This window comes from Tachypleus tridentatus, chromosome 2, assembly GCF_004210375.1.
Source record: "Tachypleus tridentatus isolate NWPU-2018 chromosome 2, ASM421037v1, whole genome shotgun sequence".
NCBI classification, from domain to species: Eukaryota; Metazoa; Arthropoda; class Merostomata; order Xiphosura; family Limulidae; genus Tachypleus; species Tachypleus tridentatus.
Genome location: NC_134826.1, coordinates 120740244 through 120755569, shown reverse-complemented (window position 1 = coordinate 120755569; position 15326 = coordinate 120740244). Strand labels below are relative to the sequence as shown.

Below are 15326 nucleotides of genomic sequence, written 5' to 3'. Positions count from 1 at the left end.
TTCTAATTTTTTTTTAAATCAAACTGTTTGTGTATGACAAAGTCTGAGGGTAAATTTGAACAAATAAAGGTGGGGAAGTCCAGTAGAGGTGTCTGCAAGTGATATAGCATGAATTACTATTTTATTTCTCTTGTGAGGGAATTGACATGTTGACTCAAATGTGCAGATGGATTCTTTGTTTGTATAAAGACTGTATTTTCTCACATTATATCAGTGTCAGTACATTAGCCTAGTAGTATATTGACATTTTGTTTACTCTAAATGTGTTTAAATACTATTACAGTTGCAACCTGGAACTACCATAAAAGCCACGGAAATGATTCTATGATATTATCATTATCAATTTTTAATATTTTATCAATTGCAGGATGCATTAAAAAACTGCTCTCAAACATTTGAAGGTACTTAAGTAAATATATGTTTCATCCAGTGTGATGGCACACTTCCATTTGTCCATTACTTCTGACTTGTTAATATACCTTCAGCTAGTGCTTTGAGAGAAACTTGAAAAAAACTTGCTTGTGTCACATATGTTGACTTAAATCTATATAAATTATCTTGGTCATAATTCCAAAGGAGATCCCTCGTGTAGCTTGAATGGACTTATTACTGTGTCCATAGGTTACTTCTTGAACTCAACTTTCTTTACTATGTCTGTTGTGTGAATTGTGACTAGTTATGGAACAGACTGTTTTTTTCTTTAATGGAATAATACTTTCCCTTTCTCTACTATTATGGTTCAGTATTAAAGCTGTCTATTTCTTTGAAAGAACATATGAAATGTTATGTTTGAAAGTTCTATAATGTAATCCTTTCAGAAGAGGAAAATGTCAGGCACCATCTCCTCTTGAAATCACTGAATTGTAACAAGAGTTAGGATATTTACAAGTGTGGTCAAAGACCCTAGGGCAAGATGATTAGATATGTAGATTAGTATCATAAATTGTGGTCAACCCTTTTTGTATTCCAGGATATAATCATGGTGAGAGTCTATCTGTTAGGTATTTACACCACATGAAAATTGAGGGTATAAAAATTCAATTATATATATAAAATTGCAACTTCATACATATGTGAGTTTTCAAAACTTGATTTCCAGTTTCAACATCAGATGCTAATTAGATTTGGTACCATCAACCACATAAACACAAATGCCACTATTCAATATGTTTGGAAGTAAGTTATGTATATTTCTGATACTTTTGTCTAAATTTAAAGATACACAAGCAGTTATCAATTGCAAATACACATATATTCTGAAAAAATCTTAAGTTCAAGAAATACTTGATTTTTACATTCAGGCTAGTCAATATCAACTGTAGCAATTAAACTGCACTTTGAAGCTACTTTTGGCAAACTGCTCTTGTTAATATTTATGTGTAGACCACATAAACACAAATGCCACTATTCAATATGTTTAGAAGTAAGTTATGTATATTTCTGATACTTTTGTCTAAATTTAAAGATACACAAGCAGTTATCAATTGCAAATACACATATATTCTGAAAAAATCTTAAGTTCAAGAAATACTTGATTTTTACATTCAGGCTAGTCAATATCAACTGTAGCAATTAAACTGCACTTTGAAGCTACTTTTGGCAAACTGCTCTTGTTAATATTTATGTGTAGAATCTACTGGATATTCTGGTTGTTTATGTTTCAAGAAAATGTAGTCTTTTTGTCAAATATGGAAAAGAATAAGAGAATATGTCAAAAGTCATATGGCTAATAAATTAATATGGATTTTCATGTAAAACAGTTAAATATGCATTAATATGTGTGATTTAAGATAGGACTAATTTCGTGATCATCAGTACTTACTTTATTTAATAAATATATATTGGATGTTTTAGTTATTATAAACTGTATAACTTTAGGAAATAAAATGTGTTTATTATATAACTGTGTTGCAGTACTTGCAAGATACCTTGAAAGATTTTATAACAAACATTTTAAGTTTTGAAGATGACTGTGAGGTAAGATATTGCTGTATATTTCTCACAAACTTTATCTTGTATCTTACAGAGTAACATATTTGTGTTTATTCTCAACCTGATAAAACTGGATTTTCTATTTATTTATTTACCAACCAAAATATTAAAGGAAAGTATCAAATTATAACTATTTATTTGTCTCCAAATACAGTTACATTGATTAATATTTAACCTTCCAGTGTTTTGCATTTTCTATCTTGTTTTTTCAATCAAGTTCAGAAAACAAATATCTTGTATAATTTCATAATATTTTCTGTCAGAAGCTGTAAAACAGTCTAACTTCACATAAACATTCCAGATTTAAATGACTCATTGTGTATACTGTTAACAAATAGATCCAATGTTGTCTCACAGATAACATTCACCACAAAATTACTCATCTTTAGAAAAATAATGAAACATAAAAGTTGTTACAATTATTTATTTACAAGTTTATAACAAATAGTTACACTTTTAAATGGATCTGACCTGACTACTAGGTATGCACAGTATACAAGAGATGTAGTTGTTGCAAAAACTGACTGCTAGGTGAGTACAGTAATCACATTGTTGCAGTATTGACTACTAGGTATGCACAGTATGTAAGAAATGTGCACTTGTTGCAATATTGTCTGCTAGGTTTGTACAGTATTCAAGCAAAGTGGTTGTTGGAATATTGACTGCTAGGTATGCAAGCAATATTGTTTTTGGAATATTGACTGCTAGGTCTGCACAGTATTCAAGCAATGTAGTTGTTGCAACAATGGCCACTAATTATGCACAGTATACATGATGTTTTTGCAGTATTCGTTCTTGTATCTCTAAGTTGTAATGATGACAGGAATGCACTGTCGTCTTTCATGCAGAGCAGTACAGGCTGTTTAGGAAAGAGGACAGTTTGTTGAATTGAATAAAAGTTGATGTTTCTCTGGAAATGTAGTGACAGTTTTGTGTCTTGAATGTTGTAACACCCAGTCTAAGATTAAATGGAGGACTTGAGGATGATAAGATATATATGTAATAATTCCAGTTTGTGTTTACATATTTATTGAGAAACATATACATGTATTTTCATATACAAAAGCTTTCAATGTTAGTTACTCCATTTTATGTGTAATAAACAGATTTAGACAAGTTCCTATAAAAAATTGTCTTTTTCTTTCTTTGCTTCCCAGGTAGATACTAGCAAAGTTCCTAATGAAAGCATACTCCAGCAACAACAAAAAAACCTATTAAGGTTTGTGGAGGAAGCTTGGGATAAGATTATTAGATCATCTCCAAATTTGCCCTTGTGAGTATTATCTTTTTAAAATTCAAGGTTAATTAATAATAATAATATCAAAAACTTTGTGAAGTTTTGAACATACATATGTATTTGTGGCATAATGCAGTAGATTAATAGTTCTTAATTGCTGGTCCCCTGACCAACTGCAGTCCACAAAATTAAAAACATATTATAAAGGATTCAATTTTATAAAATGTATAATTTTTACACATGTTAAGAATGGATTAAAACTATTGTTTCCTTTTTAGTTTATTGTAAAATAAGTAAGCCTTGGAGCATCTTGAAGAAGCCAGATTAGGAAACATTACTATAAGTCTATAGATCCTTACTGATCTATTAGTATTTTACAAAGCTTTTTCTGGTCAGTTGAGTGAAAAAGTTTGAAAACAGTTGTTGCAAATAGAAAGATTTGTTTTCAACATTAATAGTCTATAATACTCTTCATAAAATTATTGTATGGCATGTTTTCAATCTTAGTAGAGATGTTTTACATCTCAAATGTGTGTCTGTACAATTTAAATGACATAAGGAATATTTACACAACTACTTAATATATTAAACAAATTTGTGTACATACATTATGCTAATGTAAATTAAAATGCTACTTTAGAACTTAGCACTTTTAAATATATATTAAACAAACATAAGTAAATAAATTTAAAGTACATACATTTGTATGTGACTTTGTGGAAAACATATTAATTTTAACCAATGAATTCCTTACCTTTTTCAGAGAATTTAAAGAAGTATTTTGTGAGTATAGAAACCAGCTCAAAGCCATTCAGAAAGAACACATTTGTGATAAACTCATAAGTTCTTCTATCTTCTTAAGATTCTTGTGTCCAGCCATCTTGTATCCAAGCCTTTTTAACCTGACACAAGGTATTGTTTCTACACAACATTATTTGTTAAGTAAAAGATTTTGTAAAAGCAGTATGAAAATGAATTTGTATCAAAACGTGCAATGTTTCTGATTAATAAGAGTAAATTTGAAAATTGTCTTTTGTTCCTCTGATCCTAATAAAATGAATTAATCATATACACACAATAAAACTGAAACAAAACAGGATGGTCAAATAAACATTACATTGAACTAGAAAACAAAAAAAGGCCTTAATCCATGATGAGAAGAAAACCCACTTGTAGAGAAAATTATATATGTAAAAAACGGCTGGTATGGGTAGAGAAAGCACTACGTAGAGAAGTGAACAACGTTTCAACCTCTTTTGGTCATTGTCAGGTTCACAGAGAAAAAAAAGAAGGTTGAAATGTTGTTCGCTCCTCTACGTAGAGCTTTCTCTATCCATACGAGCCATTTTTTGCATATATAAAAAAAGGGCCTTAATTGTTCCTACGAACTTTTGACTTCTTAAGTGCTTGGTTTGGAAGATTTCTTCTGGAGTGCAAGAAGCTAGAAGTAATTAACTTACGTTGGTAATTTAGTAATGTTTTACTTGTTTATAGAGTATCCAGAACCCAGGTCAGCAAGAAATTTAACACTTATTGCTAAAACCATTCAGACATTGGCAAACTTTACAAGGTGAGATTGATACATTTAGATTATTTCTTTTCATTCTTAATCATTCAGCAGTTAGAGAAATTTCCAATGTGAGCTCAATGTCTTTCAATTATTTCATTCCATTTTAATGATTTTAATTACCTTCATAACCACTCTTGTTTTATTTTTTTATATTCTTATTGATATATTAGTTGTTGGTCTTATCTCTCAGAACAATAGAAATTTTTTGTTCAAAAATAGATAAGTTTTAAAGAAGTCTATAAAGCTTAAAAATATAAACTTCCAAAAAAAATTAAAAAAGAGAGTGCCTAATATTACCCTCATACATCCATCATAAGCAATCTTACAGATTCTAAACATGGACATAACTTTGCACATAACTTGGTTTATGTTTATTCAACTTACATTCATCTTAAAACAAAGGAATTTATTATTTTTGGTATATCAAAATTCAATTCTTAATATTTTTTAAGGTTTGGAGAGAAGGAACAGTTTATGGAATTCCTGAATCAGTTTGTAGATAAACAACAAGACAAAATGAGGAACTTTCTCCAGCAAATTTCTGTGAGTTCTACTATGCTATTAGCCCAAATTAATTATGTGTAGTGACTGATATTTTTTCACTGAAAAAATTTTTACAACAGTCACCTTATTGCTTATGTCTTAATTGGGGAAGGATGGAAGATTTTGTTTAAATAATGGGAAGTAAAGTTTATTTTATAGTTTTAGCATAACCAATGGTAAAAATAGAATCTGGCTCTGAGTGCTTTTAATAATTACATTAACATGGCATTTGTATATACATTTTACATAATCATAGAGTAGCAGTGAGATAATTGAAGTTCATCCATGAACAGTATAGAGCACTTTTACATTAGTTGATTTACACATGAAATATTTTTGTAAATTTTCCACTCTAACTTAGCTACTATACAAACCAAATGAAATAAACATAGATCTTTTACAAAATCAGAGCAAAACTCCAGGAATCAGTGGGTTATGATACAAAATTTGTTTCCAAATTTCTTTGTATTAGAACAAAATAACTCTAAATGTGAAAGAAAACTTACATAACCTCAAACATTCCTTTTTTTCCACAATAGAATAAAAAAGTACATGCATTAATAAAATGTACATTTGCTGTCATTCAAACCTAAAGATGCATCACTTGTTTGAATAGAATTTTATATTTTATACAGTTGACTTAGCTTGACCAAAATAGCTTGAAAATTTCAGTACTCAGTTATACTTATGAAACTGAATTTCTCATTAAGAACTTGCAAATACATTTTTAATGTTGGATTCTAAATAAATGAATATTGTTCTTAATAGAAGTAGAAATTAAATATATTGACTATATAAAATATCTGTGAACAAAATTGAATGTTCTATATTATGAAGAAAAAAACAAATACTAAACATGAATGAAAAGTTATATAACCTTAAATGTATTTTTGTCATAAAAGAGTATAAAAGTACATGCCTAATAAAACATATGCCTGCAGTTTGTAGAATAAGATTGTTAATAGTGTTCTTTCTTAAGACTCCAGATAAGGGAGAGAAACAAAACATCAATGAACAGATTGACCTTGGGAAAGAGTTATCAATTCTCCACTCCCAACTGATAGACTGCATTCCAAAGATGAATAAACTAGTAAGTTTTTCTGTTGATTTCTTTTATTCTAGATCTAATGAGAATGAGATATTATCTAATCTGGAATAAATATAGGAAGAAAGTACCTAATAAATTATGGTAATTTTTTGACATTTTTAACCCTCAAACAAAGAACTTGTTTCTTATACCATTTACTATTGGTGCTAATCACTTATTGCATTATATTGAGTAATATTTTGGTTTTAGTTGTTATAACACTCAGTTCAAAGAAATGAATAAAACTTTGGGTTAAATTACCTGTTGTTGTTGGTTTTTTTTTGTAATTTACCTTAGAAATCCAAGCAGCAACTGGTGAAATTAACTTAAATATTGATGAAGTTTTGTCTACATTTTTTTATGTGACTCATATGTTATTATGAATCCTCTAACCAGCAGAGTTTTGAACCAACAATCAATATGGTCTATAATTAGATCATTTCATTGCATAATGTAGTTGTGTTTAACCATAAGTCAGTTATGGTAGCTTTCATAAGAAACTGATGAAATTACAGCAGTACAGTTGTCTAGTAAGTTTCTGATTATGAACATTTATAAAGCATCTGAGTAAGAGGAGATTCATCTACAGATTACCTGCTTTTTTCTGCTGTATGATTCAGTTATTTTGATAATATGTTGAAATGCACATAACATATCAGAAGTTGTGCTTTCAATGCCAGGAATTGTTTTTTCTCCATCATGGCTAGGTTGATGATGGCAAAAAAAGTGAAAGAGAAAAACTATTTGGAACAATCCTACTGGAACAGTTTGACTTTTTTTTTTATAAATGCAATCAGTATCACACTTCAAATTAGAAATTAAACATTGCATCTATCTTTTTCTAATGTGTATTTAAAATATTTGCTATCACAAACAACAAATTTTTACTACATATGAGAATACAAAACAAACAAGTGATTTTAAAAGTAGTACTGAACTCAACAAAAAATATGTGCAAAATTATAAATGTGAAATATATAGTTTCATAGCAGAATGTTTAGATATTTAGCTTACTAAGCTGTTAAATTATAAAACATCTTTAAACAAATCATTGGGAGGGAGTAGCATGCATAGTCATATTCACTTACTCACCCACTGAGTACAAACTTAAAACATTCAAGAAATTCATTTCTCTTTACACACTAATGCTATCTAAATATAGTGAGTTCAGAGAGTTTTGCACAAATTATTGTGAATATGCAACAGTAAAGAAACCAATGTGATAACTAGCATTTTACATTCAATTTTTTTTGGTACATACTGTAAGTATCCATTCTTTAAAATTACGCCAGTGCCATTTTATAATTTTCTTTTATTCTGATAAAAATAAGCTCATTGTCAGGTACAAAAGAAAGGTTAATGACTAATGTTATTAACAGTGTAAAATTTATTTTGAAATAAAATGAAAGCCATTTATTTAAAAGTGTTAAAAATATATAATACACTTATTTGGTATATAGCAATCTCCTTAAAATATGAAGTGTATATATGTAATGTAATTAATTTTAGCTTGCAATATTTTTAAGGAGATTATACCTTAATAGGAATTAAAACAGTTTATATTTGCTTAAAGATGGAAATGTTTTCAATTTATAAATAATTTTTCCTGAGTTGAGCATGTAAGATCAGCATTATATTTAAAACAATATTAAAAATCAAGTTATACAGTCGTGAAATTACTCTATATTAAAGCCATGGCTAGGGCTGATTTACGATATAAAGTAAATTATCTTTGTCTGTTTAGGATCATGAAGAAGATTTTAATGAACTACAACAGATTTTGAATTACATCTCTTCTGCAATGCGACAGTCATCGGCAGTGCAGCATACAAGTTCCCAAAGCTTAAGCAATATTAACCGTAGCATTCACAGCCCACTTGGCCTTACAAAATCTTTACCTGAGGGAACTGATCAAATGCAGCATCAGTCACTGGTATATTCTCCTACGTGTTCATTATGTCCAAGCATAAACTCTAAAGACAAAAAATTAAAGATGAATGGAGATCTAGAGTTAACAAATGAAAGCTCTCAAAAGGTTACATCACCTCATGTGTCACCTGACGAAGCTACTACCACTACCTGGTAAAGTTTGATCTTACTCTAAAATAGCAGTGATTATATTTGTCTTTCAATATACATATATCTTGAATTATTATTATCATTATTATTAGTATTAGTATTATTATTAGAGTGTAGCATTTGATTTCATGGCCTATTATAAAAAAAAATTAAAACTATTTTTAGACAAGTAGTTACTTTAACATAACCCTTGTTAGGTTTCATGACTCAGTAGAAGTTGGAATTGAATAATTTAAACACATAAATTGCTGAGAATAAAAGTATTGGATTGAAAATGTTTGTTGAGGAAAGCCAGAAGATGGCAAAACCTTGGGATACATATTAAGTCTAACACATGTGATAAAAATCATGTAAAAATCTGGTTTGGAATACAAAATAGACAAATTAAGAGCACAGAGAAAAGAAAAGCATCTAAAGTTTGGATAATTTTTATTAATCACAAATATTAGGCCTATTGGTTACCAGTGCTTTGCCAGTTTTTGGTTTTTGGCATTTAAACCATAACTTTAAATGTCTTATGCTGCAAATATAAATAACATTTTAATAAAATATACAAGAAACATTTCAGAAAAACTTTCATCTCTTATTCTCCACATTATCTGACTTGCAGGAGAAAGGTGATAAATTTGATATGCTATTTTTTACTCACCACCTATGTGTTGAAATTGCAAATGTACAAATTAAAAGGAATGTGACAAAAAATTATTTACAGACAGTGGTTAGCAAAGAGATGTTTTTTTATTATCATAAAACTGCACAGTGAACTATTTGTGATGTGGCCACTACAGTGATCAAACCTCAAATTTCAGTGTTATTAACCCACAAGTTTTCTACTGAACCTCTGATTGTCAGAGAAAGTTGTGGAACAGTATGATGAATGTTAAACATACTATGAGTGGGTAAAAATATTTATTACAGTAAATAAGAAAATAAGACATTACTTATGGTTTTTGGGACATTAAAGAAAAACTGGAGAGTTAATAGTCACTGCCCTGTCTGACTAAATATTATTCTTAGTAATAAACATTTCATTTGTTTTTATGTTCAGCATCTGTTTAGTTTTACAAATTTCAGGGCAGTTTCTCATACAAAAAAAGAAACAGATCTGAAGTGAAGCTCATTTAACTGACATAAAAAATAAACAAAAATAGTTTTTTTTTCTTTTTTGTCTTTAAATATAACATACATAACAGCCATAGGCTTATAAATGTGGTACATAAGAAGAAAAAGTATAAGGTAATCTATGTATCTGCCTGGATAAAATCAGAGCAGAAGGAGAAGACAGAAGAGAAACACTTGATGAAATACAGCATATGAAATGTGAGGTTAATTAACTCAGAGAACAAGAGGGAATTGTTAAATGTGTGAACAGAAGTATAGCATTCATTAGGCTTTTAGAACTACAAAGCAAATAATTGATATTTAAACCCTTATATAAAATGAGGAAAACAAGCCATAAGGTTTTATAGTGGTCAAAACATTTAACAGAAGAAAATAAAAGGTTTGGAGTTATTGTGAACATGTGTACCAAGGAATTTTCTCTAAAAACAAATTGAAAGGAGCAGCATTTTCTGATGAAGCATGCAAAACAATTTGTAACCAATCACAATATAGAATTTTCAAGCCTAAAACACATCAAACAAAACTGAATTAATATTTGTAAATTATTGGTCCATTTTGCTGCGTTTTTTTTTTTTTCATATATTTGATAAATGTCACCTTTATCTTTTGAGATACATCTACTACAAATGTTTTTATTTTTGAATGTTAATGATGTTCTTAAATTGCTAAACTGTATACATATGTTACTAACATGAAGCTTTTCACATAATCAAAATATTAGTTATGTTTCTATTTACATTTTACTTTTTAATAGGAAATATAGAGGCAGTAAAATTCCAGCTGAAAACATGAATACATTAGACGATTATGTAAAAGTAGAGGCATTGTTGGAGAACAGAAAATATTCTGGTGAAAAGCAAAAAAGCACGTTCTTTAATGGTCAAAAGGGTGATAAACATTTCAGTTCTCCCTTAGTCCCGAATGGAAATATCTTGATGCATAGGACTTTGGACAGAAATATAGCTAGTGAACAAAAAACAGACAAAGAGAGACACAGAAGCTTTGATTTTGATTCTGCAGTACCTTTCATAAGAAGTCCACAAGCAATAGATGCAAGCCATCCATTAAAGACTGAAAATAAACCATCAGAAATAGTATTAAATAAGAATGTTCGTAACAGTGATTATGATAAATTAGGACACGAAAGTAATCTTCATACAAAACCTGGCAGCCATAACTCCATTTGTAAGGTATGTGTTGCTTTTCATTTTACCTTCAAGTAACGTATATTTCTGTCACATGAAGTCTTATAAATAACATGTTCTGCAAGATTGTAAGACACTGTAAAAATACTATGAAAATTTAAGAATGATGCAACAATGATTTTAATTCAAATAATTATTATTTCTCCAGATTTAAAGCCTCTAAAATGAACTGTTCTTTGCTGAAAGAATGATAAATATGAGATTTTGTATTTATTCTATACTCAATTCTAATATTTTTAATACAATATATATTTATATATTTTATTAGGAAATTTAAAAAATGATTAAGCTCTTTGGGCAGATAATATTTCTACAAGGGTTTTTTGAGTGGTTAAGGAAGACAATGAGCCATCTGTTACTCATCTTTTCAAGGAAAGTTATAAAAACTGTCCACATAATCATAAGCCTATTGGTCTTACACCAGTTAAAGGAAAAGCTTTTGAACATATGATAAAAGATACTCTGCAAAGTCAGTTAACAAAGTTTGAAATTTTGCTGGATAGTCAGTATGGTTTCAATATGGAAAATTCCTAACTTACTAACTTTTTGACATTCTTTAAAAAGGTTAGTTTATGGAGGTGAAGACACAAGTGTGAATTTGGTGTATCTAGATATTCAGAAAGCAAAAGGCTTGTTAAAAATTCTCTCTTTAGGCATGAGGATTAGGTTAGCTTATTGGATAGAAAACTGGTTGGATGGAAGGAAGCAGAAGTTGTTATAAATGGAGTTTAGTCAGACTGGATTAATGTTACAAGTGGAATAGCACAAGGTTCAGTCTTAGGGTCTTTGCTCTTTTGATTTACATCAGTGACATTTATGAAGGAATGGTCAATAAATTACTTAAATGTCCTAAGGATTTTAAAGTTTTGGGTGTTGCTGACAATAAGAAGGCTGCTGCTTTACAAAATTATTTCATTTATTTGATAAGTTAGACAAATAAATAGTAGATGGCTTTTAGTTGTAGTAAATTCAAGGTAATTAATGGAATATTATTATTTGAATTACAAAAATATTTTGACATGAATAACCTTTAACAATGTTTGGGAAGAAAAGGATCTTGGTGTTCTGGTTCATCAGTCTCTTAAGTCATCCAAGTAATCTGCTGGTCTAGTGGCAGGGCAAATAGGATTTTAGATTGTATCTAAAGAAATACTGAATACAAATCAAAGGAGGTTATAATTCCATTGTACATGTCATGTGAGGCCACATCTAGAGCATTGGTTCACTCTTGGCCTCCTTACACTCAGAAAGACATTGAATTGTTGGAAAGAGTTCAGAGGAGGATATATACTAGGGTGATACCTGGAATTGAAAGGTTGTTCATATGAAAACAGTTTAAGATCTGTGAATTTGTCTTCTCCTTAAAAAAAATAAACGTTAGGAGGAATCTGACTGAGGCGTTTGAGGTTGTTAAGGGAACTGATAGTGTTGGTACATCACTATTTCTTCAAACGTAATGGTGAGATTAGCAGGGCTATGGAACACAAATATAAGTTTTAGCATGATAAGAGTAATCTTCAACTTAGACAGTTTTATCTTTCTGACAAGGTGGTTAACCTTTGTAATGGATTATCTTCAGATATGGTGGATACAATAATTTTAAGGGAGTTTGAGTGCAGTTGACAAATATTTAAGTGATAAGGACTGGCTTTAAGTTTTATTTTTATTTTAAAGTTTAGTTTAACACATGGAATGGCCTAGGTGAATCAAAAGGTCTCTTATTTTCCTTAAATTATACATTATATAAACACACACAGATATAGAGCACACTATATTAAAACAATTATAAATCTTCCTTGCATTATTGCATTCCATGTCACCCTGTCCAGTCATGCTTTAGTAGACAGTCACACATCTTAGTAGTAGCCTTGCAGTATAGTTTCAACTAAAAAATTCTATACCATAATATTTTCATGTCTAAAGTACAATACTCCACATTGGTGGTTTCCATAATCCATCAAGTGTAATAACATGATGGTTTTCTTGTGCCCATTTCAAAGGTCTGGTCACACAGACATCTATAAGCATTACATCTGGTGACATAACTGTTATTGTTTATATGGAATAGCATGAATTTCATTTCATTTTTCAGCTGCTTAAGATATACAGTTGAACAGGAGATATGACTGAAAGCCTTATCCCTGTGAAATAAGGCTTTCAGTCATACCTTGTTAGCCTTCTTAAATGATCCTTCATAGTTTGCTATGTACCATTACCTGGAGTAAATGGATGTTTTTGGCCAATAACTTTTAGGTTCTGAATTCTCACCTGTTACAAGATGTTACAATTTCTTTACCATGTCAAGAGTATGAATTGTTGCAAGTATCTTTCTGGATGGTCTTGGTTTCTTCAAGTTGATCCATATTCCTTTTTTTACCAATTTGTTTAAGAACAAGGGATATCCCTATCTCCATCTTGTAAATTTTAAATCCTTTATATCCTTTATCTGAACACATTTGTGTGATCTCATGTATAAGTATTCTGCACTGAAAAAAGCTGTTTCATATTTTCTGACATGGTATCACACCATATATGAAATTCTAAAAAATGTCAAATGCAGTTCTGATACATGGTATTGTGCTGTGACTTTGTATTAGCTGTGGTTGTCACATGGTTTGCTGATGTGGTATTCACAGGTTAACTGATTTTCAAAGGTTGTTTTGGTAGGTCAGTTTTATAATGAGGACCAAGTTTTAATCTAAGGAAAATAATTAAAATGGACATGATATGTGAATGAAAATGAATAAGCTGTATTTCTCCAATAGCAACATGGTATGCATATTTACAGAGGGCACTGGACAGTCGCTTTCTACTAGACTTGTGAATCAATTAACTTCCCAGACGTCTTTTAAGAAACCTAATAGAACTGTATGAATCTAGTTATTCTTACTTAAAAATAAATATTGGATTAAATCTTTTTCACTGGTTATTCTTATTTCACACAGGGAAGATGACAACTTCTATATATCATGTGCTTTACTACTGAGTAACACTGCTCTTATTGACATTCTATCACAACATACAGCAGCACAGGTGTTATTTCTAGAGAAAAACAAAGGCAGCTAAAACAAAATCAATTTAACAATTTTCTGGACCATGCATTAATGTGAAACAGCATAGAATGAAACTAAACAAAAGTTCTGTACATTTAAAATTGTTTCAATGCATACATGTCAGTAATTATTTTAAAAAGCATCAATTTCTGTTTCAGAAACTAATTTTGTAAATGATAACTGTTGCACTTTAAGTTATTTGTGTTACTTGTAATTTATAACACAAAATTCATAAATACTGCATCAAAAGAGAAGTTGCATAAAATGGACTTAAGGTTTAATGCACTCAGGATACAAAGAGAAGAAGAAATTTCAATTATGAATTGTATGTATATATACATACATTGTTTTCAGATATCAACTTTAGGGTCTTCAGGTTACCATTCAGTAGGAAATGACCAATCCCTTCCTTCCCCGGATCTGTCTCATGTACGAATGACCTTTTCTTCTGAGGGCCAATATACCTTACGACCTCCCTTGGCTTTTAAGAATCCACTGTATTGTCTAGATCATTCTAGGTCAAGTAGCAGCAGTGAAAGTGACTTCTGTGATGAATCTAGGAGAGAGGAACATTATAGTAGCAAAGATGATGCAATATGTAATTCTCATAGTTCATTTTATCCCCAAAATGGTAAGTTTTCAGGTTTTATAATGATTGTAATTATCACTGAAATTTTAAATACACTTTGTTTATTCACAGACTAATACACAAATTATTAATATAATGAATTTTATATTGCATTTATTATTAAGTTAAATTTCATGTAAACTATAGATTGAGATGAGACAAAAAGGTTCCAAAGTGAAATAAAGTTGGATACATCTACCTTTTTCAGAACATGAAACTCAAAAAAGTTGATAAAGTGAAATGGTTTAAGAAACTTTAGTAAGATTGATTTCTGGTTTAGACATGTTAATTGGATATTCTTTTCTGATATCACTATTTTTAAAAGGAATATTTTTTGATACACATAAAAGTTTGAACATTAGAATTATAAATAGCCAATACAGAAATTAACTGGACATCTGTAAAGGAATAACTGAAACAGTTCAAAGAGAATGACATGTTCAACATAAAACAACCCTCTAATATTATTGAAAGATGATAATATGCCATATGTTTAAATTTGATGAAGAAAAAGATCACAAATAATGAAAATTTTAAAGGTTTGTTGTAACTTCTGATGTGTGATGTTGTTAGAATGTTCATTTTTACTTTAAAAATATTTCTGTATCAATTTTACTGAAATTCCTGCAATAAAATACTCAAGAGATGAAATCACTAAACCATTAAATTTCACAATGTTAGTTAAATATATATGTAAAGACAGCTGGTTTGGGTTCAGATAATTTTGTCAACCCAAATCAGCCATTTTTACATATATATTTTTCTCTACAAGTGGGTTTTCTCATCATCACTGGATGTTAGTTAAATGTA

At 29.7% G+C, this 15326-nt stretch overlaps 1 protein-coding gene across 12 annotated transcripts in view; it reads left to right on the top strand.

The window, feature by feature from the left end:
• The window catches only part of LOC143244968 (ras GTPase-activating protein raskol-like), a 147909-nt gene that overhangs the window by 122389 nt on the left and 10194 nt on the right, over nt 1-15326 (top strand). For all 12 annotated transcript variants that reach the window (XM_076490591.1, XM_076490590.1, XM_076490589.1 and 9 more), the window contains 9 exons: nt 1915-1977; nt 3150-3265; nt 3993-4141; nt 4724-4799; nt 5252-5342; nt 6322-6432; nt 8174-8511; nt 10385-10820; nt 14243-14519. In XM_076490591.1, the coding sequence (XP_076346706.1) occupies nt 1915-1977; nt 3150-3265; nt 3993-4141; nt 4724-4799; nt 5252-5342; nt 6322-6432; nt 8174-8511; nt 10385-10820; nt 14243-14519 (1657 nt within the window). The remainder of the gene's footprint in view (nt 1-1914; nt 1978-3149; nt 3266-3992; nt 4142-4723; nt 4800-5251; nt 5343-6321; nt 6433-8173; nt 8512-10384; nt 10821-14242; nt 14520-15326) is intronic.